The 23296-nt window shown below is 54.2% G+C and overlaps 6 protein-coding genes across 6 annotated transcripts; 2 read left to right on the forward strand and 4 right to left on the reverse strand.

The window, feature by feature from the left end:
- Window positions 1-3056: 3056 nt before the first annotated feature.
- MFIFM68171_08266 (Alpha-glucuronidase A) lies at window positions 3057-5582 on the reverse strand (the record flags this gene model as incomplete). The annotated part of the gene is made up of 1 exon (XM_071063686.1): window positions 3057-5582. The coding sequence occupies one exon, from the start codon at window positions 5580-5582 to the stop codon at window positions 3057-3059; it is 2526 nt and encodes an 841-aa protein (XP_070919787.1).
- Window positions 5583-6747: 1165 nt separating this feature from the next.
- On the forward strand, window positions 6748-7811 carry MFIFM68171_08267 (uncharacterized protein; the record flags this gene model as incomplete). The annotated part of the gene is made up of 2 exons (XM_071063687.1): window positions 6748-7097; window positions 7157-7811. The coding sequence occupies 2 exons, from the start codon at window positions 6748-6750 to the stop codon at window positions 7809-7811; spliced, it is 1005 nt and encodes a 334-aa protein (XP_070919788.1).
- Window positions 7812-8554: 743 nt separating this feature from the next.
- Window positions 8555-11227, forward strand: MFIFM68171_08268 (uncharacterized protein; the record flags this gene model as incomplete). The annotated part of the gene is made up of 6 exons (XM_071063688.1): window positions 8555-8967; window positions 9022-9555; window positions 9929-10148; window positions 10216-10269; window positions 10471-10482; window positions 10550-11227. 6 exons carry the CDS (start codon window positions 8555-8557, stop codon window positions 11225-11227), a joined length of 1911 nt encoding a protein of 636 aa, XP_070919789.1.
- A 328-nt stretch (window positions 11228-11555) lies between these two features.
- On the reverse strand, window positions 11556-12698 carry MFIFM68171_08269 (uncharacterized protein; the record flags this gene model as incomplete). The annotated part of the gene is made up of 3 exons (XM_071063689.1): window positions 11556-12038; window positions 12204-12511; window positions 12629-12698. 3 exons carry the CDS (start codon window positions 12696-12698, stop codon window positions 11556-11558), a joined length of 861 nt encoding a protein of 286 aa, XP_070919790.1.
- Window positions 12699-17194: 4496 nt separating this feature from the next.
- MFIFM68171_08270 (uncharacterized protein) lies at window positions 17195-17898 on the reverse strand (the record flags this gene model as incomplete). Its single annotated transcript, XM_071063690.1, has 3 exons — window positions 17195-17370; window positions 17517-17599; window positions 17660-17898. The coding sequence occupies 3 exons, from the start codon at window positions 17896-17898 to the stop codon at window positions 17195-17197; spliced, it is 498 nt and encodes a 165-aa protein (XP_070919791.1).
- Window positions 17899-20359: 2461 nt separating this feature from the next.
- ANKFY1 (Ankyrin repeat and FYVE domain-containing protein 1) lies at window positions 20360-20596 on the reverse strand (the record flags this gene model as incomplete). The annotated part of the gene is made up of 1 exon (XM_071063691.1): window positions 20360-20596. One exon carries the CDS (start codon window positions 20594-20596, stop codon window positions 20360-20362), a length of 237 nt encoding a protein of 78 aa, XP_070919792.1.
- Between the last annotated feature and the right edge of the window lie 2700 nt (window positions 20597-23296).

Genomic DNA, 23296 nt, shown 5'->3' on the forward strand with positions numbered 1-23296 from the left:
CCATACTGCGTCGTGCACGAGTACCTTCGTACTGTACAATACTGAACACCATCACCTCGGACCCTGGTAAGCAATCCTTGCGGCGGTCGCGTCCCGCGCTGCATGTGTCTCTGGTGGGGCGGCCAGGATACCATGTGGCTGCTCGACGCCAGCCTCAGCCTGTCTCACCGCCATCCCTCGAAATTGCGTCAATGCAGCAGCCACTGCTCGGGCCGCTGCAAGCGAGAGGGTAAGCTTGAGAAGCCCGAATCCTGACGGCGTTGACGTTATCCCGTCAACCGGCCAGCTCTCTTTGGGGACAACCGGACAGAAACAGATTGACAGTTGCAAGTGGCAGGATGGCGCAAGTGGCTGATTCCTACTGCGGATTGGAGCAGAGCCTGCGACGGACCCGCGCAGGAAATATAAGATCTATGCCTGGGCAGGAGTGAGATATTGGTTCTTTGCCCGTGATGTACATCGCTGTGCCTCAAGCAGACTTTGCTGCCCTTCCACCAGAAATGATCACTGCAGACTACCCATCCAGGCGGCGTCAGCTGACATTTCCGAGGAGAGGGCCGCAATCTCGCGGTTATGGTTTCCCGCGCTTATTTGCCTTTGTTTTTTTTTTTTTTTTTTTTTTTTTCATTCTAGCTCTTCGACCACAGACGTGGGCTTTTGCGAGCCCCATCATCCATGGGCCAAGTTGCCAACCCGGTGGGGACGCTTCGCCTCTTGTCTGTTTCCGGGTCATAGCCTAGCCCGGCATTGCAAATCCGGGTTCGAGAGGTCGATCGAAGTGTACTAGTAGAGTGAATCACTCGGGAGCTGTGGACCGTTTGTTGTCTTGACGTTGCTCTCTCGTGTCAATAGCGCTTTTGCACTCGTACTGCTCTCGAATCAGTGAAGTTGGCGGTCGTGTTCCAGGCCAGGGAGCGGTTGCCACCATGCATGCGCACAGACAGTTTGATGCTGGCACTTCATCCCGCTAATCTGCACAGGGAAATGACTCCAAACAGGTTAAGGTAACCAACCCGCACTTTCTCCACTTCTCCACACCAACAGCCGGCAGGCTTTTCTTGCATTTCTCTCGCCATGCTTCGAAGGGTTGAAATCCGACTCTTCAGCTAACGGTTTGAGAGCGCTGGTCTTGTGTAAGCTTGACGAGATTATTCCCTCAATCTCATATGCATCAAGCACTGAACCGGGACCCGACACTCTCCGCAGTCGGCAACGGGAGGTGACATCTGCCAGGTTTGGGACAACTAACTACGTACTGTATAATGCCCAGAGAATGGTTCAGTGATCGGACGGCTCGCTTAGTAGTGGGTGCGGTAGTCTCGTATCCTGCAGAGCTCATGTTACAGTGACCGAACGACCGTCGTGCATCGGGTCACCGTACACTATACGTTACTGCGGCTTTGACAGCAGCGTCACATTGTGTGGGTCAGATTCCGGTACCTGGCGTAGCGCGCGATACGGATTGTCACGCGCGCACTCACACTCCCACACACACGCGCAGAGAGAGGTTCTCAACTCGTTCCTACCACGCATCCGAACAATCGACCTAATGATTGAATAATAGCGGCTGCTGCCTCCATCTCAGTCTCCTTGGGCATTTGTTCTCTCCCGAACCTAAGCCTGAATCATCCTGGCCCAGTTTCATTTTCCCAAAGGCCATCCTAGCGAACTTGTCTGTGAACCACTATCTGACGAGAACTGTTGATAATTACAGTGAATTACCCCTCGAACAGAGCCTTTGCCAACTCGCGCGGTCAATCGCTCACAGCTCGGAATTTCATATGCGGTGAACCAATTTTACTGGCCGACACCGTCGTCCTCATTAGTACTATCATCGGCGATCGTGATTCCGAGTCTGTTTCGATTTGGAGAGTCGGGCGACGCGCTAGTACCGGGTGGACCAAGGGACCTGGACCCATGCTCCGTAGTGGCCCAGGCCCATGCGACGGTCCAGAGGGCCGGGGATGTCTATTGATCACTGACGGCCGAGGTCGGGCTGCTTGAGAAGAATTAGTGCCACTATTGATGGCAAGGATCTCTGCTACCCATGTGGCTATCAGGGTGCTTGCTAAAGTGAGATAGTGTTTGTGATAGTTGTGAGGCAAGGGTGCAAGTTACTCCAGGTTGCAGCTGTTGACGACGGGCTATTGCAAAAACACAATTGTAACATGGGAGGAGGCATCACCTTGCATGTTGCCGGCTCCCGTTGTCGGTTCCCATTGTCAGCTTTCGTTGTCAACCATGGCGGGGCTAACACAGTGCCTATCTCGACCGAACTAAGGCATTCGAGTCGCGAGGGGACTCCCCGGAGGTATACGACCACCGCTCGGAACGCTCGCTTAGAGGGCTGCACACACAGTACCGGCTGTAAGGTCGCCAGGCTGGTTGTTGTTGTGTTTCCAGAAGAACCAACAGCATGCTGCCTGCCTGTTTGCCTGCCCCGCACGCTTTTACGGGCTCAGCCAAGGGACCTTGACCGGGCCAACGCAGGCTCATGCCCAGATTCTTAATATCATACAAATATAGCCCTAAACGAAGTTTTCCAGTGCGCACTGGAGTGGTTACCAAAATCTCATACGTTAAATAGGGTAGTTTGGTGTGCCTGTAGTTATTTGCACAGTACCTATTCTATTTCGGTACTCCGACACTTGACCCTGCATTGGCAGAGAATCCCATACGTGGCATGCTCTTTATTATACCGCATCTTACTCGCGGAATATTTTTCTACAACCAGTGACGGCCCAGCTATTCAAGCGCGGCAATGCCACTGATCTGCCATCTATACCCGGCCCAATGGGACGGCACCCGTAAGGGACATCGGGAGGCAGGATACCGGGAAACCGGGAATGCACTTGACAACTCTCTACAAGGAAACACGCCGCTTCAAGAGTTACATCAACCACGACGGATAATCAAGTAAATTCGCGACGCTTTGCGAGAAATTAGGATGTAGCATCCCATAGATAATTATTAGAAAATACACCAACGGCTAGAGCAAGGTAGCTTTTTTTAAACCACCCCCTTTTAACCCTCCGAGCTTCCCTTCACCACCTTGCCTAGTCAATTACCCCCTCAGGCAGAATCGAAATGTAATCAACCGGCGCCGGCTCCAGCCCATCAGGCGTGCCCACAATCCTGAGCGTGCTGCCCTTCTCGACCTGCACGCCCTTGAAGGTGACCCTGGTCGCGGTGTGGCCGTCGATGTAGGGTGACGGCGCCCGGCCAATGATGTACTCGAGGTCGCCCTTCCACTGGCCCACCAGCTCGTCGCCCACGTACAGCTCCCACGTCGAGTTGCCGAGCGCCATGTCGTAGTAGTTCACGGCCAGGTCGTACGTGCCGCTCTCGACGGCGAGCGTGGTGGACGCGACGCCGCGCGTCGAGTTGTCGGCCGTCACGATGCAGTGGAACTTGCTGGCGGCCTCGAACGGCGACACGAGGTAGCTCCTGTAGCCCTCCAGGTCCATGTCCTCGGCCTCGATGCGGTGCTGGTGCTTGCCCACCCGCCCGGCCTCGTCCGGGATGCCCGACTTGTTGAAGTAGAACATGTTGATGCTGTCCCGCCAAACCAGCGAGTGGCCCGCCTGGTAGACCAGGCGGAACAGCACGTGCTCGTACCGCTCGTCGTCGATCTTGCCCTTGAGCGACTCCCAGAGCGGGACAAACGACTGCGCGGTCGCGCTGCCCTCGTAGTGGGCGTCGTAGAAGTGCTGGATGACCGTCTTGCCCGACTTGAGGACCTGGGTGTAGGGGACGTGGTGGAACCAGAGGAGGAGGTTGTCGGGCGTCGTCTCGATTTCTTCGTACATGGCGGCGATCTCGGGCGGGTATTGACCGGCGAAGCCGGTGCCGTTTTTGACGGTGCGGTCCATACCGATCGTGTCCTCGTCAGCCCGCGTCCACTGGCCCCACGGGTTGCCGTCCTGGGAGGCCGGGTTGGGCCCGTAGTGTCCCAGGAGGATGTCGGTGAGAGTCTGAATGCCGAGATTGCCCGAGTAGTTCTCGTAGGCGGGCCACGACTCCATGGACATCTTGGTGATGACGTCAATAACCTTCTTGTCGTGGCTGAACGTGAGCTTGATCCACTCCTCGAGAATGCCCGTGGAAGTGGCCGACGGGTCCCAGGCGAGCTTGCCGTACGCATAGAGATTCGACATGGCGAGGTGGCTGCCCAGCCAGGTTGTGTTAGTCCCGACGTTGACGACACCTGCGTAGCCGCCGAGCTTGCGATTGAACCGCTTGCCGTTGAGGATGTCGGAAACGACCGAGGGCTTGCCGTCGACGCGGAGATCAAAGTCCAGGATCTCCTTCCACATGGGGGCCAGGTAGACCAGATGGGCCTGCTGACCGAGGTATTCCTGGGTGATTTGCAGCTCGATGGCAGATGGCGTCTCGATCAAGTGGGCGAAGAGAGGGGACACGGGCTCCCGGACTTGGAAATCGATCGGGCCGTACTTGATCTGGATGACCACATTGTCTTCGAACTGGGAGTCAAGGCCATCGAAATAATCGACCGCGGCGTTGGCGCGGTCGGCCTTCCAGTCCAGTGTCTGATTGAGGTTCCTGTGGTCGTAGACGAATGCGCGGAAGAGGATGATGCCGCCGTGAGGCTGCAGAGCACGGGCAAAGAGATTGGCCCCGTCCGCCAGCGTCCTGTTGTAGGTCATTGGACCCGGCTGTCCCTCGGAATTGGCCTTGACGAGGTAGCCCGCCATGTCGGGGATTCTGCTGTAGAGGGCGTCTGTGATGTTTTGCCACCAGCTGGCAACTGTCTCGTCCAAGGGATCAAAGGTAGAGAGCCCGCCGAGGAGTTCCGGAGCGGCGAAGTTGAGAGACAGGCCAAGCTGGACACCGTATGGCCGGAAGACATCTGCGATCCTTGCCAAGCCATCCATGTTCTCCGGGGTCAGAATGGAGGCGTTTGCGTTGACGTTGTTGACGACGACGGCATTGATACCAATTGAGGCCAGGAGGCGGGCATATTGGCCAGCCCGGGTAAGGTCATCGCGAACCCAGCCATCCCAGAAGAAGATGGAATCGCCACCATAGCCTCTCTCGACACTCCCATGGGTGCCGCCGTCTTGCATATTGTCCCACTGGTTCACCCATCGGATAGGCGCATCGGGATTCGAGGTCAATGACAGATCTGAGACGTTGCCTTGAGCGAGCAGCGAGAGGTAGTGGAAGGTGCCATACAGGGCGCCGCGTTCATTCTGACCGAGGATCAAGACGTTCCCGCGAGACACATTGAGGAAGAAGCCGTCCTCGATGAGCTCTGGGAGGCTGTCGGCGGAGCTTGGGTTCTCCTCGACGAATGCACGGACAGTTCCCACCGTGGCGGTCGGGCCATTGGCTGCGCCGGAAACCAATTCCTTGCCAAAGATGCCGCTGATTCCCTGGGCCAGTTCCTCGCCGGCGGTGTAGACGGGGGATCCCTCGGTAGCATTGAGAGCGAGGACGCCGGAGGGGAGTTTCTTGTGGTAGCACTTTGCGTGGGGGATTCGAGCATAGCGCAACCAGGCGTTAAGGCCGTCTTCGGCGGCGACGAGGCCGAGGGCCGCGAGCCACAGGAAACTCCGCATAATCAGCCGCTTGCGAAGGATGTCGAGTCGAACGCTCGCCGATCACTTTGGAGACGCGCCGGTGCCATTGTGTCGGTTTATCAACCCCCCTCGCGACGAGGCCTCGGGGTAGCATTGCCCCTGGACTCCAACTCGGCGATTCCACAATCCAATTTATCCAGAAATCCAGATGCTTGGTTCCCCTCTGCCAAGGGGATACACCGGCCGCCCAAGGCCCAGGGTTCTTGCCCGCAACTGATGGGCCATGCTCCACGGGTGCTGGCACGCTGCCGAATCAGGATGGCGACGGTGACGGGTCCCGCAACCCAATTCAGCCTGTTTGTTAACGAGGAAGATTCCCGGCTCGGCGTGACGGGGACCCAATTCATAGTCCACTGTCGCCTCACCTGATGCCCAGCTGCCTCCGTCTTGGTGTCTTGGTATAGGGGATCACTTGGTCCGGCGGCCAGTTTTGGGGGTTGTGATAAGAAGGTTCGCTCAGCAGATTTGGGGCCTTGGAGCTGCAGCAGGCGCTTTGGGTTAGGCACTGTACTGTATCTCACTGCACACTAGGGTGTTTAAAGAGAGCAAAGTGCTGAAGAGGTCTGCGGGGCAACTGGTGGCCTGTGCGTCGTTCCCCCGCATGAGCAGTCTTCCCCACATCCTCGTGGTTCCAAACCACTCCACCTCCCTTCACCGTCTGTTTTGGACCGTGGACCGTGGACCATGATCCATCGGCTGTGCCCGGTTCATGGTGCCCGCAGACCCATCCCATACCCGGCTTTACTGTGATTACAATGCGGATCCGGCCCATTCCACCCTTTTTCAGGTTTCAAGCTGCCAAACGCCACACCTGGTGACAACTGCCACGTGCGGTCTGCCGCAAGGGACCACCATGTGTTTGTGGCGTCCAGCCACAAGCTGTTAGAGGAGACGCTATTGATGGGAAGACAGCACCTGGACCATGGAAATCCTCCTGCGCCCCCGCCAGCAGCTGCTCGAGGCAGCGCGCCTTGGCAACCTGCAAGTTTCAGCTGGTGCGATGGTATCGACCATTGGTAGTGAAGCACATGTGCGCCACATGTCCGTCGCGCAGTAACTTAAAGGCATGAGCCGCCGCTCGGGAAGGTGGAAGCTGAGCAAACCAGCCCACTGACTTCCTTCTGGACACCACGATTTGTGCAGGATGACTACGCCAACACCAACTATCTCTCTCTACAGCGACCTCACGACTATCTTTACGCCCCCGGCAACATGCCTGGAGAATTTCTACGCGGGAGGCAGGTCGAGGTTGGTGGCATCGCTGGGCGCCGATGATGGCCACGGACTCGTCCACATGGAGTGCTACCCGCCGAACCACAATCCGAACCGCATCGGTAACCCCGTCGGCTGGTACTCACCCGGCGTCTGTCCATCGGGTTATTCCAGCGCTAGGACCGCAAGAACGAGCGACCCTTATCTCGAAGAGGAGTACAGCTGGTCCAAGTTCAGCCGGTCCACCATCCACGACGAGACAACTGTCTGGTGCTGTCCGACGTAAATGGCCCCTTTCCAAGAGGCAAGCTGAGATGGCAAGGGGCTGACGCTGATTCCAGGGGCTTTGGCATCGCTCCCTCTGCCTTCCGGTGTTCCTCCTTGGCTAGCAACTTCACGCTAACGAGCTGTTTTAACGACCGGTTCACAGTCGCCTACACTGCAAATCCATCGTTGGGAAACGTCATGTTCGTGACATGCTTCGATATCGTGTCCTACGCGATACTGTCCACCATCCCCGTCTATGCGCTTCCGATATACGTGAAATACCGATCCTCTGATCTACCGGTTCTCCAGACAGCACCTACTACGGACTCGGGGGGTTCCAACGAAACGACACCGCCAGACAGTGACGCATCTTCAGAACAGGCGGGTTTATCCCAAGATGCGAGGATCGCAATAGGGGTAGCTGTACCCGTCATTCTTCTATCGTTCATGCTCGGACTGCTCGTCGCTGTGAGCTGGCGGCGGGAATCTCGGCTCGTTCCCCATGTGCCGGATAACATCGCCAAACCAGAGCTCCACGGCCACTCGGTTATTGCCTCGACCTGGCCTGCGTATCAGCCCGAACCAGAATCCTCTAACATGGCTCCGGAAGGGCACAGTATGCGCGAAATGCCCCTCGAAATGGATGCAATGCATACCCAACGCCCTGCCGAGCTACGGGGAGCCCAAGTGGATGAAGGGCGAGATACACGCGAGACGGCGAATAATTAGTAGGTAGCAACCGATGGCTTACCGGTAAGTCGGCGGGACGGGAACCTGAGAGTAAATATAAGCATCGGACTTTAAAGGGTGCAAACTCCCGATTAGCCAGTTGAAATATACCATTACCTAATAGGGAGGGTGCTCAGACTGCGACCGGCTTGGATACTACTCAGAACTCCTAATGAGGAGTTGATAATACACCGCTCGCAGAAGCGTACCATGCAGCACCCCACTTACCGATCCCATGAAGCACCGGCGGACCTCCGAAGACCATTATCGAAAAGGGACGCAAGGACCCTTGATCCAGGCAGCCCGCAATAACCGGCCTGGAGTCGTGTTTGACTTCGCCGTTCTGTCCGAGTCTGTGTTTTCGGCCAAATTTCAGCTGAGTTGTTTCCATCAAGTCAGGATGTTTGAGACTTAGCTAGAGTAGTCATAGAATCTTCTTTGCAATATACAAATGCGTCGTGCCATAGCTTGAGGCTGTGCCTTTTCGGTGTGCGGCAGCAGTGGCCGTTGATTGGGTAAGAGAGGGCGGAATAATTAAAATGCATGTTGTGGCTGACCACAAGGCAAACCCCCGCCGCCGACGAAAGGGGCCTGGTCTGAGATGACGGTTGCCTTTTCGTTAAACATCAGAAGTGTCTGTCGTATCCTCTATGTTTCAGACGCGTTTCACCGTCCTTGTCTAAGCGCGTGAAAAATATTCATCAGCTCCCGGACAGTGCACCCTCTTATTCCATTGTGATGCAATGGAGGCCGTCGGCGCTGTGGCCAGCGTCATCGCTGTTATCACCCTGGGCCTCAAGAGTGTCAAAACCGTCCACGAAATTCTCTCATCGGTAAAAGATGGAAGCGGACAGGTCGGTCAAGCTCAAAGAAACATTCGGGGTCTGCAGTCAACTCTAGAGAGACTTGCCCGATGCCGTATCATAGAAGAGCGGCGTGACGAGGCGCTTACAGCTAAGATCAAGCAATGCTCCGACGACATGGAAAGATTCGCCAAGAAACTGCAGAAACTCACTATCGATGATAGCGGGTCGCGTCTGGGGGGGAAGTGGGGAAAGATCAAGGTCTTTCTGAACGAGAAAGACGTGATAAGAATGGGGTCCGTGGTTGTTGGGCATACGGCGGCCTTGAACCTCCATCTCAAGGCGCTAGAAAGGTACGCCTCCTGGCACAGACACGTCCATTACCGCTACCAACTCACCCATTCTAGTGACACTCTTTTTGAAGTCCGAGATGAGTTAGGCGTTGTCCGCCAGGAACTCTCAACGCACCGGGCCATCCGAGAAACCCAATATACCATAGTCGCGCAGCAAACGGCCGTGACGACAGCCGTACACGAAACGATGGGGCAGCTCACCGCTGAGTCACGCAACATACGAAACATGGTCCATTCCGCTATATCTGAAGCAACAACTCAAGGAGAACAGATAATGCAAATGCTAAAACAGCTTGTAGAGCAGGTCCATGGGCCGTCTCGGGAGGATAGCGTGTGCGGAATGATTGCTGAACAATTCAATCATGAAAGGCAGCTCGTGGACGGCCCGTCTTACGACGAAAACCTACGTTACGCTACGTTAATCAACAGTATCGATTACATTCTGAGAGCAACCAGGGACAAACAAGGCATTTTTGGACCCGACGAAACCAAGTCCGTCACCAATGCCCTACTTGCGCTCCTAGGGACGGTCATGGTAAACCAGTTCCTAGCGTCCCCTACGGATTTCCTGTCGATAAGCAGCGGCCGGTACGAAAGGTCTACCGGGGATAATGTTGAAGGCCTTCGACAGAACTTAACTGCTATGCAAAGCGTACTTTTGTCTGCACAAACGATCGCGGTGAATCAGCCAGGTAGTGGAATACCAACAAGGCAACTCCCGATTCAAATTGAACTGACACATTTCAGCGCGGGGCAAGATAAGGTGGACGACAGGCGGTGGTGCTGTCGTAACCAAAGCACAGGTAGAATTATACGATGTTGGGTTCGGCGTGGTATCGGTCTTGCTATGCAAAAAAACCCTGGTTTGGCCATATGCGCCGTCCATACCAGCCACGACATGGAAGTCGGTAGATGAAGTTGAAGAGATTGCCACACAAATCCGGTTCGTTCCTCGGATTAGGTCGATACAGCAAGGGTTCCATGCAACGACATGGCAGTACCACAACCGCCAAGGGACTTTCAACGTCATACCGAGGCTTTTCATCAACAATATCATCCCGTATGGGTCCCGAGTCTTCACTCTCGTTGAGGAGGGCCGAATAACGGAATTCAGAGAGATGCTAAGGCTTGGCCAAGCTTCACTAAGAGACCATGATGAATTTGGGGCTTCCCTCCTCTTCGTGAGTTGACACTGCTAGTAATCAGGTGCTAAGAGTGGACGGGCAATAAATGCTAATTAGAGCCAAGTATGCGAATAGACAGCCGGATATTTGCAGTTTCCTCATCCAGCATGGAGTGGATGTGAATCATATCGCTCCTCGCCCACATTCGGGATATTACACAGGGTCAGCCTTTCCATTTTTCCAATATACGGATTACGACGAATGGCTTCGCAACCTTGAATGCCGAAAATTACTTCTAGAAGCTGGGTGTGACCCTACAATCCCAGATTTAGGTGAAAATGGGCGGGACCTAGGGAACGCGCTAAGTTTCACATTCCAGTTCGGATCAGAGGTAAGACGAACTCGCCAGCTAGGCCGTACTAATCTACGAGATAACTCTAACAAGAGCAAACCGATAGGAAGAAATAAGGATTCTCTTGAACCATTCCGTCGACTATTTCACAGTCGAAACCCCTGTTAGTATCGAACTTTCTCCTTCCAAAGAGGGTCCGTTGCTCACATACTGCGGCAACCCACTCGTCACGGCCAAAGGGCTCTCGATCCTCTTGGAAAAAGGCGCAGATGTACGCGCTCGGAATCTGTTCGGCGAGACATGCTTACACATAATCATCGAAAACCTCCACAGGCGCTGGGCACCCCGGGACGACACGGAACATCCAGCGCAGGCTCGGAATACACTGACGTACCTTATCCAACACGGAGCCGATGTGTTTGCTGTTGATAACTTAGGTCGCTCCGTTGCGGAAGCTGCTTATACGATGCTGGACTACTTCGACACCAGCATCCATGGGGATCTGTGGGACGTCGCGCTCGCCTATTGTGGGTTCGATGTTGCTCGGTTTCGGGAGACGTACGGGCGTCGGGTGGCTCGCTATAACCATGAATACACACGGCAAGTATTCGAGGAGCTCTGGAAAGGACTGGAACACCTCTGCCCGTATTACTTCGATGGCGATGAATTGCCGGCTTCCGGTGGAGGACCCTATTCAGAAGCGGGGGCTGACCTGGATGACGCATCGGATCCAGAGGACGATGGAGGTTGTATGCTTGATGACCTCAATGGTTCTAATCTGTAAATATACGGTTACCTGCTAGAGGGACGCCTGACTTTCTCTGGCCCGGGAGTTAAAGAAGAAGCAAGAGACACTCCGCTTATGGCCGGGAGAAGAGTCCTTCCAGTTATAGGCGACAAGTCGATAGCAGGGGAGCCAGGGCATGAGGCTAAGTGGTTTGTAGCCGATTCTCCGAAGGCTCTGCACACGGGAGGGTATGTAACACATATAGTCTGCCACATCCAGTCCGAGAGCCTAAGAATATATACAAACTTTGGATTATCTCTGTTGGTGTGGCTCCTCCGCCGTGCTATTAAGAACCTAATATAAGAAGCCTTGCGACCTAGTAGTCTTATCGATGTCCATGTCCTGTCGTTCCATAGTGGTCCGCGGGCACCTCCAACTCCGCTGTCTCTCTTGGATTGCCGTTTAACTCAAGCGGGACGGTATGAGACTGTTTCCAGTAGGTCTCCTGAGGGATCGGCTCAGCGACCGGCGGGCCGATTGGTCCAGGGGCAGACAGAACGTTCCTTAAACTCCTCCGATGCAGCCACAGAACAACAGCAAGCCCAAGCACCAGAGCCGCTATCCCACCCACCACGATGCCGGCAATCGCCCCCGCTGAGATTGAAGAGTCATTCGCCTCGCCATTAAGCGGACCACTCAACTCGGTTGATCCTCCCTGTCCGACTTGTGTGGCCGACGACGACCCATCGCCCGTTCCGTCCGCGGGCTCGTTCGACGGGGTTGGCCCTCCTGCCGCGGCCGACGTGGTCGTCGACGTCGATGACGACGTTCCGCCGCTCGCATCATCATCCGACCCGATCGATCCACCCTATCCGATCAGCGCGCCGGACTATCAACAACCCGCCACTGGTTTCAGTTCCCACGATCGTAGCAACAAAGGGGTGGCACAGCCGGGGCGGGAAAGCAAGGGGAAGGGAAGGCGGGGGGAGAGGGAAATTAGATACGGGGGCTGCTGTGTTTAGTAGGTACTTACACACCGAAACGAGCGGATCTCGCTGCCGATCGACACGCAGGCGTTGATGCGGTGGACCAAGGACCGGACGCCCTCGCACGAGGGGCTGTCGAACAACTCGCAGCTCTCGCCGAGGCCGACGCGCACCGAGTTGGCCCGCAGGGGCCCGCTGCAGGGCTCGTCGGGCGCGCCCGTCTCGTCGTAATGCGCGCACGACACGCCCGGCATGGCCTGGCCGATCGTGTAGCAGTCCGTCTGGCTGCTCCCGCCGCTCAGCACGCGGTTCGGGGCTTCGCTGCCACAGCCCTCGCTGGCCTGGTAGGTAATGACTGCGTTTTGGAGGGGGCGGGGTGTTAACAAGTCGCCTTTTTTCTTGGGGTTTGGGGGGGGGGGGTTTGCAATTGCGGCGCGAATACAAGATAAGGGCTTTCTGTGGGTTTACTTACGTTGCCATGCAGATGTGATTTGGCCCGCTGTGAGCAGGGCAAAAACCGCGGCCGTGACGGTGAACCGCATCTTGAAATGCCAGCCGGGTTCGCCGACGAGCAGTTGCGTGCAACGGTGTGTCGCTCCAAGCGAGCGAGATTCAGACGAGCCGAATGAAGACGCTGACACGTCGGCAGGGAAGGTCCTTGGCCGTATTTGTATTCGATCAGGCCCTGGTTCTGTGCCTCATCGTTTGGTGGAGAAGGTCTCAGGCGGTAACGAATAGAGTCGAGGTACGAAGCGTCGGGGCGTCTAGGACGCTTGATCAGCTCCACTAAATTGCCATAGTCTATGCCGTGGAGACCCTTGATGGGCTATGATTCCTGGGCCCCAGAGTCCCAAGCTCCCAACGTGCATGGGCCCAGCCCAAAAGAGTTCATTTTTCGATTTCTGTCTCACCTACTAGTCTCAGATGCTCAGACTTGCTGGGCGTGAGGTACCGCTTGTACCTGTTGACCCACTTTATAGACCCACTTCAATAAGCCAATCAAATCGCATTGACAAAAACTCATGCCAGCTGGTCTGAGGCCGTTGCGAATAAAATTAGCCCTCACGTCACAGCAAAATAGAAGATATTAAGTAGAATAGATAATATTTGTACCGTTAGATAGCTCTCTTTACGGCGGTTCTATTGGTAGTAGTCTCGTTGAAGTGCAGGCAATATTGGTAGAGTTATAGAGGTTAACTCTTTGACTTATTATAAGGGGGTTGTTTTAGGAACACGTTGAGGGAGATGGATTACGATGTCTTGATACCGAAGAGACCTGGACCAGCAGGGCGATATCTTGGTAAACAGCCTCCTATCAATTATAGAGAGACTGATCCTTATAGATTAGACGCTCCCCGCATTAGAGGGTTTCCTACGGAGTTCTTATCTACCTTAGTATAATAATATTATCCACCGTTTTTCAGCCGGTTCTCCCGGTCTTGTCTAGTAGCTCTTATTACAATTTATCCTCCCCTCTGTAGAACCTGTCCTCAGGTTCACATCATCTGGAATTAGGGAAGGGTAGTAGTTGGGATGACATCGAGTAGGTATCGAGTGCTGTTCGAACTGCGTAAAGTTAGATGAGGGTTGAAGTGCTGTACCTTATATAGCTCCTTTGCCCTGGAGGTTGTGTGGTGAGAAAGGATTGTGACTTTGGTGAGGAGTGACAAGTTTGTATATTCAAGGGATTTTCGGTAAAATTTCGGTTGCTGCCCGGGTTTAGTAGGTTGTACGGCTCGCAGTACCGGTACTCCACTTTTCCGGCTCCGGTATATGTTCTGAATTATCGTCAAATTGTCCAGCGGGGGCCGCCGTGCGAGGGGCCGTCCGGGCCCGGCACACGTGTCACGGGCCAGCGTTTCGGGGAGAATGGACCGTGAAGCTTCAAGAAAGTACCCATTCGTCCTTCCAATTCGCAGTTTGCCTGGGGGGTTTCGACAACGGGAACTCGCCAGATCTTCTTAAGCGGAGGCGTGGTAAACTTAGTCCAAGGGGAAGGTAAGTTATCTTGCAGGTTAATAAAGGCCCTGTGGATATCGTCATACTGATATAGATGCCCTGAGACGGGCAGGTTTTCGTATGCCAAGACCAGTGACCCCGGCGTCAACGCCTGCTGTCCCCAACCTGGTTACAGAGCCCAACCACCCGGAAAACAGCATACTGGTGGCAATGAAAGTGGCAAAGGCCGCTAGTTTGCCGCCACCCAACTGAGTGCCAACGAAGCGGCGCGAAACCACTCCCTACTCCTCATCTCCACCCAGTATAAGCTTCGAATCCCCGGTGTCACCGGACCCCATCGGTATCACATACACCCCGCACCTCGGCGCCACTGTGGACTTGGACACGTCCTGGTCTGCATTGATGAGCCCCTCTTCCAATTAAACAGGCAGCAATGCACGTCAGTTTCAAGCCCCTGAAGCAACGCGAACAGTGGTGGGAATACCCGGCCTGCGTGCGCCCCCATCTTCTCCAGTCTGTCACCGGCCATCAGGACATCCACGCCCCACTTGTATGCCCGCCAACGCGGATATGGGGAATTTCACAGCCAATCATAGACGCAGCCGAGAGGCATCCAAATTGAATGTTTCGGCACGTCCCCGAGAATAGATCTCTCTCGATGCCGATCTCTCTCTACCCCCACCATGTCGGACGGCAAGAAAGTCGAACCCCAAACTCCTCCACACTTCCCAGTGATTCCCGAGAAACGTGCCATGCCGGCCAATCATGTAGTTAGCGCCCAACAACTTTCAGCGCAGTGAGTCACCCAAGCCCAAAAACAGAATAGGCAGGCGGTGAGATGGGGAGCTTGCACCTCGGGATTTGTCAGTGGCTCAGCACTGTGGTTGGTTGGCTGAGCGACTAGTGGATATTTCCGCAAAACGCCAAGTGCACGAACACAGAGTTTCACATCCTCGCGATACGGGCGTGTCAACGCGCTGTTAGAATAACAGCCACTCCCATTCGTCACACGGTGAAAAGCTGCTATCGCTACTAGTCTGAGGAACAATCGCTATAATCACCTGCGTCCTAGTCACCTGCCATCACTATCATCCATGTCGCCTGTCGGCGAGAACGGCGGAATCATTGAAGTTGAGCAAGACGAGCAGATCCCTAATGCTTGATGTTCCACTTCCACTTTTGAGAATGAAAGAAACGGAAAGCGGGGAATTTGGGACTTCCTGGACATTCCACAGCGGCGCACAAGCAAGGATAGGATGATTGGGATGTGACGACCGCCCCCAGCATCTAACCTCCTAAAATAAACCCTACAAGCAGAAAGTGGCAGCTCAAGGAGCCGAAAATTTATTCCAGAGGTGTGTAACCTACACAGAGGAAGCCAGAAGTGGCCGCAACTAGCAAGGCGCAGTAAGTTGCGTAATTAGGAGTAGTTTTTATTTACCGAGGTCTCCTTTGTAGCAGGCCCGGGAGGCTTGAAATGGCACCCCAGGGAGCCAGACATGGCTCACCTTGGATGGCGTAGTTGAGAACCGGATCTCGGGTAGCTGGACATCAGTGTAGCCTGGAGTCCGGATGATGCGGTCCACATGCACGGCAGCGGTGCAGGTTGACAAGCGAGCGGTAAACTACCTAAGCGTGCCACAAGGAGGCAAAGGCGCCAAGGGCGCCAAGGGCGCCAGAGGTGCCTGAGCCAGAGGTGCGAAAGGCACCAACAGGACAGATGCCAAATGTTGGGTTTGATGTCGCTTCGTCACATTCCTGGATAATGGTCCGAGATCTGAGATACGCTATCTGACCGCCGGGCTAGGGCAGTAGTAGGAGCTGGTACCGCAAACACCAGGGCGAGGTCCAGAGACTGCTATGGGAAAATAACGAAAAGGCGTACTCTGGCACATTTCAAATATGTTGAGAAATAGTTTGCTCTGCCGCTCTGGTGTTCGTATCCTCAGCTCCTTGATCTCCTCGCCGACCTCTTCGAGCAGCTTGTCCCTGCTTGCCTGTTGGCTTTTTCGACAGCCGGCCGTTACGAGCGCCTGGGCTGCTCGCCTTGCGTATGTTCGAAAGTTGTAAGAAGGCTTCGTCGGGTGACTCAGGAGGCAGCCCCGCGAGCCTTCGGCTTGTCCGCACCTTCTTGTGTGTCTTGCGTTGTCTCCTGCGGCATTAGGGCGCTGTTTACGTGTTGTCGCTAAGCACCTCGAGTATGGGCAGTGCTTCTGTGCTTGTCGACGCAGACCGCTGGGATCGAGTAGCAGTGTGATCGTTTCGTCTCCGTGGCGTATTCTTCTTGATTCCCCCGCCGCGAGCCTTGAGAAATGTCCTTCGCCATCGGAGTAATGCCTGCGTCCGTGGCCTGCTAAAAATAAACCCAAGAAGCCAGGTTCGAATTTCAACAACCCTACCGTCTTCACTTGAGAATCTATAATCTGAATCATTTGGCATCTGCCCGACGCTGTCTTAGATCATAGACAACTCGTAACGACTCCCCAAGGAGGTTATGAAATAAACACCTTGTCATGGTTCGTAGAGACGCCGGCCACATCGTCGAGGGAAACGAGTGTAAGTTGATACAGCAAGCACGACCTCCCGCATCGTTTTATCGAGTACGGGGGAGGGGGCCCACATGCGTTGGGACCTCACTAGAAGAGGGCTCGGATATTCCAGGGACACTCAATGCATGTCTGTTGTGCCTTTTGTATTAATCGTCTCCATCTGCTGGCTGGACCGGCAAGATGTCTCGTCTGGTGGTAGGCGGGTGGCAGAGCACTTGGAGCACGCGATGGGGACGTGCCACCATAGCTCACGGCCACTGCGCCTTCGTCCCGTAATCGTTCGAATGTCAAGCTAGAAGACCACAGTGCTCATTTGCCTTGCATAGGATGTCAGTGATGTCTCTGATAGTGGACCGCTTGGTAAGCGGCTAATTAATTATGCACCGCAAAACTAACCAAGCTGCCCGTCCAAGCCGTCGCCATAACTTGTCGCACGGTCTGTTGTAACTTTGAGCTCCGCCGATGTGTGCCATTCCATTCAAAGCCACATCAGATGTTACATTATTAGATAAATTTGGCAGAGCCACTGCTTAATTATCCCCATCCTCCTCTTCCTCGTCCTCATCCTGGCTGACTGAGCTGCTGAACATTGAGTTCGTAGTTGGGTTTGCATCCGATGACTTGATCATGCTCACAATCCAGAGCCGAGCAGCCCCGGTGATGATCTCCGGCGCCAAAGCCTTTCTCTCCTTGAGGCTCCTCTCAGCTAGTTCACCAAACGAGGCCAAAGTAGGAGAGAGATGGTCTGCTCGGTGAGAGATCGGAGTGAAGGGACGAAAAGAGTAAAGCAGACAAGGAGGACGAAGAGGGAGACAAGGAAGAAGACGCCTTTCATTTAGGGGTTCTAATTACCCACGCGGCTCTGCTGGGCACGCCAATTATCCTCAATAAAACGCCGGACACAGATTACATGGCGAGGCCATCTCTGTCCCCGTCTGTGTTTCAGCGGGCTTTAGCCTTCCAATACTCGCATATAGAAAGGCTTTGTTTCGGACCCCTGTGGGATATGACTGTCGGTGGTGGGGGCGCCGATGTCACGTAGAAGAACGCTCCATGTGCTTCTGAGGCCCTGCTGGACTGTGATCGATGACTCCCCAGAAGCAAGTGCATCCAGATGGGCATTGAGCCGGGTGAGCATGACGAGGATGCCGAACAGAGCACCGAGCGCAGCGAGCTTGACGAGGAAGTCAAAGAAGGCGATGATCTTCAGGAATGAGGATTCTTTTTCGGGCATTTTGACCGGATGTATCGGCTTTGGTATGACTCTGGAGAAGCTCGAGTAAGTTCTTCGACGTCTGGTAAACGCTTAGGGGATTAATTATAGTCGCCTTACTAGGCTTCGCTGGGAGAGAAAGAAGCGAAGAACAATGGCAGTAAAAGGGCGGAGGAGGATGACGCAGTATGAATTGGATTGTCGGGCAAAGGCGTCGGTCCATTGGAATAAAATAAAGAGGTCCCAGATCTCCTGACGCACCAATTATTGATAGGGTCCCCTGGACGCGAGTAGCGCCGCAACGTACTGAGGATGCATGTAAGCTGAAGGTATACCTAATTTTAGACATAAGCCCGGGCTGCTGTCCCTCCGATGAGTTGGTAGTGGACCAATCGCCATTTGTTTCAGATACTTCAGCTGCAGCCGAGGAGAGGGCGTTTATTAGCTGTCCAGCTGTGTGTAATGAGACACCTCAAATCTCGGCAGCCTAGCGTATGCCAACTGGTAAAACTATCTTGCTTCAGTGACAAACTAATTAGGGTTAAGCTGATCCTAAACTCTCTTCTCAAATTCGGATGATGTTGTTTAGAAAAGTACAGCAACAGCCAATCCGCCAGCAGCCAAAAGTTTGGCAGCGCCATTCATGGCCTTTTCTGCGCCGTTGGTCGGCTCTGGACTGTTCGTCATTATCGGGCTATCCTGCTCTTGGGCGTTTGTCGGGAACTTCGGGTTATTCCCGCCCCTAATCCGACGCCCCCGCCGGCGTGTCCGTTTCTTTCCTTCCCAAATATGAACGTGGAACATCAACTATTGGAGAGCTGCTCGTCTTGCCCAACTTCAACGATTCGACCGTTCTCGCCGATTTATCAGGCGCACAATCTCGGATGGTGGCCTGAGCAGCAGAATCCTGGCGTTGCGGCCTTCCCTAAAGACTTCAACGATAGGAGTCGGTATTCTTGGTTCTATGGCTCTTCAATGCCAATGCCTTGCTGGCAAATGCTATTAAACCAAGAATGGTGAACAAGTGGGCGGATTAAACGCGCTTTGAGACTGGGCAGCGCCGGGCTTTTGTATTCTAGTTATGATTCGTAGATGGGAAAGCCTTGACGCTAGCACTCTCCTTCATCTTTCATGCCGCTTCTCCGCCCGCCGAAGTTGGGAGAAGTGCACGTGCGCCTCTTTCGGTAGGCACTTCCTTGCGGATGCAGTGCTGGTAAATCCAAGAAGATCCCTGGACTCCTGTCGCACGAGCGAGCATCTGCGTGCACCAACGGGTCCGGCGCATCGCGTTATTCGCGATGCTCCGTGCACAGCACGCGTCCTACGGAACGGAGGCCCATGTCACTGACATGCCCGATACATCCGCATGGACCGGGTACAGGGGTTTTTTCGACGAAGGGGAAGGTGCCTTCGGTAGCGTGTGCGAGCTCAATGATTGGGCACTTGGGCCTCTGTGACATCGACGGGGTTCGATGTGGAGCTTGCCCATAGCCGTCGAAACCCGGTCAAGGTGCTGGGAGTTTTGGCCAAGTACAGGCAACGCGGGCGAGCACAAGAATGTCTGGCACGCACACAGTTACATACACCAAGAGAGTCTGTATATTTGATGCCCTTACGCGTTGGGTAGTACTTTATGAACCAGTGGTACGTGCATCGTGCCGCGTTCGAGATGGCTGCGCAGGCTCATGATGTGAGATATATCATGCCAGTGCGGCACGCTCCGTACCAGGGCCCAAATATCACCCTTGTACCTGGCTGCAGACAAAGTTCTGGCTGGCCTCCATGATGCAGATCGGCCCACCCGCGGCATCAGAAGCGTGAGACTCCATTATACCTGCAAAATAATATTCGACATTCCTTCAGGCTTCTTTTGCTCTGTCCCGCCCCTTCTCGGCCCTGGAAAGGGAGGTGGTTTGAGGTGAACTGGTACCGGCAACTGAATCGTGGCGAAAGTTTCCGCTTGTGTATCTGCATTGGTCGGCGGCGGAGATGACCTTAGGCTCTCTATTACATGCATTGTCCAGTCCTCAGTCTGAGAATGAATCAAGCCCCCTTACAAGTCCCTCCGGGCGGTCCTCCTCCCTACGTACACCCAGAAAGCGCGCTCCAAAACGACGACATTACAAATGAAACACTGGATGCTGGGCTTTCCAGGCACGAACTGCACTGCAAGACCGACGATGCAATAGATGATGCAGCCACCACAACGCTAACTGCTATCCAGCTGCAGAATCTCCTAGGCTTTGCCTTGATCAACCCGGGCTGACCGATAGCAGCGAAAACGGCATGGACGGCGTTACCAAGATGGAAAGATACTGCAGACCCCCATAAAAATCCGAGTTGTGCCCCATCAGTTGCCAAATACCTCCCCCAGACAATGGCCACGGAGTGGACTGCCAATGCGACCAAGGACGAGTCATGCGAAAGGGCAACCGAGGTGACCCAATTAGAGACGTCCATGAGCTGTTAGTGCGAAGCGTAGTTATGTCTTAAGTTGTAGCAGCCTCACGACGGCCTTATGCCCTTTCTCGGCGGCAATGTGTAGTGGCGTCAAGCCCTCATTATCCTTCGCCTCGACGTCGGCGTCGTTGTCGAGCAGCCGCTGTATGATAGCCTCGACCCCGTTCTCGGCGGCATGTTGGAGGTCGATAGTTCCGGCTGCTGCTGTTTGACTACCGCCACCACGTTGGGTTCTGCTGTCAGCGAACAGCAGCTGCATTTCGTCCGGCGCGGGTACTGTCTCCTTGCGGTTCGGCGGACCGTGGTCATCTGGGCGGGGTAGATCCCAGGCGTCGCACAAGGGTCCATTTCCAGAATCTTTCCCAATCTTTGAAGCCCGATCAGGGCAGATTTGCTTTCGTTAATTTTTAGCCGCCAGTGCGAGCTGGCCAAAAGCGTCCAATGACGACAAGCCGGAGCGGTTGTCGGACGCAGCGTCCCGCATGGTCAGCGGCTTTTGGTGACCGCCTTTCAATTGACAGGATGTGCGGGAAAGAGGCTAAAAAAATTTACCCTACTTCGTCGCCGCCAGATAGTTGTACACAGGGGTACTGCTCAATCCCGGAAAGGGAGTAACTGAAAACCACCACCACCACCGCCACCATCGCCGCCACCATGACAAATTCAACCTGAGCTGGTTTATTTTAAGATGGCATGTTGTGTAGCTTATTGCATAGCCCCTTTGTACCATAATCGCCGTTATGCCCTGCCTAATCTACAGTCTGCGTGTTCTGAATAGGAACCTTTCCAAGGGGGTTACGTGGGACAGAGTGTCAAATGCGGCCAATTGCCGTCATCATTTCTGTTCACTGGTACCTTGATCGCTTGCCACTAGCAAGATGCACTATCCGAAGCTACTACATAAGCAATTGCGAACGTAGAATTCGTTTTGTGTCCTAGCTACAGTAGAAGTTGTTTGAGCTGACTTAGTAGGTTATGGGGATTTTTGCGCTGTCTTGTTATGTTTCTCGTAGGAGATTCTCCCTAAAACTAGAAACATCGAAATAGGAGGAACTTCGGATTACGGTGGCAATCTTCTGATAATCCTCTTAAGATCCGAAAGTTCATATTCTGTTCCTTGTCCGAGATTTTCTATTAGAAAGTTCAACTGACAGCAGCCTTAAATTTGTGGGAACTTCTAAGCTCTTGTACGAGATTTAGTCTAAAATTAGATTTCTAATTTTAGAGGGAATCTCATATGAGAAACCTAATCTGAGCCCCCAGTCCTTAAGAGGATTGTCGGAAGAGCTATATTTCTCGTACGAGAAAGGTCGAATTAGGGGGGACTTCGGATTATAGTAGCAGTCTTCCGATAATCCTCTTGAGATCTAAGAGTTTATATTATATTTCTCGTCCGAGATTCTCTCTAAAATTAGAAAGTTCAACTGACAGCAGCCTTAAAATTATAGAACTTAATGCTGGTCGCGGCTGGATACTTTCTGGCCCCTACGCGCAGCCGTTTGCAGCTAATGATGGAACCATTTTTAGCCCCTAGTTTGCAATTTCGGTATACTTCAAGAGAACGCACCGGCTCTCCCGACGGACATGGAGGAGTGGATGGTGCCTTGCGAGGATCCTAGCCGTTCTCCTGTAGATGCGGGTTGTTGAGCGGGCTGGCGGTTAGACAGCAGAGTGAGGAGGGCGAGAAATCGGTGGGGAGAGCCCGCCGGCCTGTTCTATATACACCGAAGTGGATGCCCGGACCGCCGCTCAAGAAGCATAGCTTGAGAGCCCGTCCTATCGTCCAAGCGATGTGGATACCTATCTGTACGTGACGAACTCTCACAGCGAATATATAGCAGACAGGCGGCACAGACCGATCCAGAGCGCAAGAGAAATCTATCTAGCCTCCGCCGGTCGAGCTTGTCCTCATACCGCGATATCATCGAATCTCCGAGAGCGGGGCATCGAACTCGGTGCGGTAAGCTACGTGGGGCTCGGTAGGGCGCGTCAGCATTGTCAGCGCCACCGCCTTCGCAGGCCAGAGAGAACGGAGGCGACTGCGTACGCTTCGTTAGCTCGGCCTGCCAACCTTAACGCATAATACCATAGTTAGATGCCTAGATCCGTAACCCTCCTGTCCCTCCGTTTCAAGAAGCTTTTCCACACTGCACGAGATCGACGCGTCAGAGGCTGTTTATATATAGCAACGAATGGCGATTGTTTCGTTCCCGGCGCACACATGCTGCTCACTCTACTACGCTCGTTAGGACAGTACGCGTCCGAGACATTTGGTTAGTGTACTACCCTTCGCGCTGTTAGCCGACTCGTTTGCGATAAGAACACGCTGTGACTGCAGTGTTGCAGCCCGACCCGGGGCGCCGAAATGATTGGCTGTAGGCTGGGTTGGGAGGGCGCTAGTCACGCTCCAGACCGGGAGGAGGCTTACAGCATTCAGCTCCCGCCTTTCCTCACCCGACGACATTCTCTTTTCTCGAAGACGACGCAGCTAATCCGTTACATACCGTGATAATCCGCATATTGGTCAGCGTTCGCCATCCAAGCTGATTCGATAGCGCGCTCGAGACGATGTATAGATTCCTAAGGCTGAAGAAGCATAAGACTCCTCATGATCCTACTACAAGAAACCAACCGAAACCTGACTTTGCCTAATCCTCAATACGCCAACACAGACCCTGGTCCGCCCGAGAGCCCGCTGATCCCCTCATTCCCAGACGGAGTTAAGGTTCTACACGAATGCCCCGACGCCGCAGTCGACATTTACTTTGTCTACGGTCTGACCGGGGACCGGGAGAGCACATGGACTGCCGACGGGCAGCCCGCGCCCTAGCCGAAGACCCTCCTCCCGCCGAAGCTCAGTAGAGCCCGCATCCTCATATACAGCTACGACGCATATATTATGCGAAAGGGGGTTGCAGGGTCCAACCGGCTGATCGACTATACTACGAACTTTTTAAAC

This window comes from Madurella fahalii, assembly GCF_045866475.1.
Source record: "Madurella fahalii IFM 68171 DNA, scaffold_4, whole genome shotgun sequence".
NCBI lineage: Eukaryota > Fungi > Ascomycota > Sordariomycetes > Sordariales > Madurella > Madurella fahalii.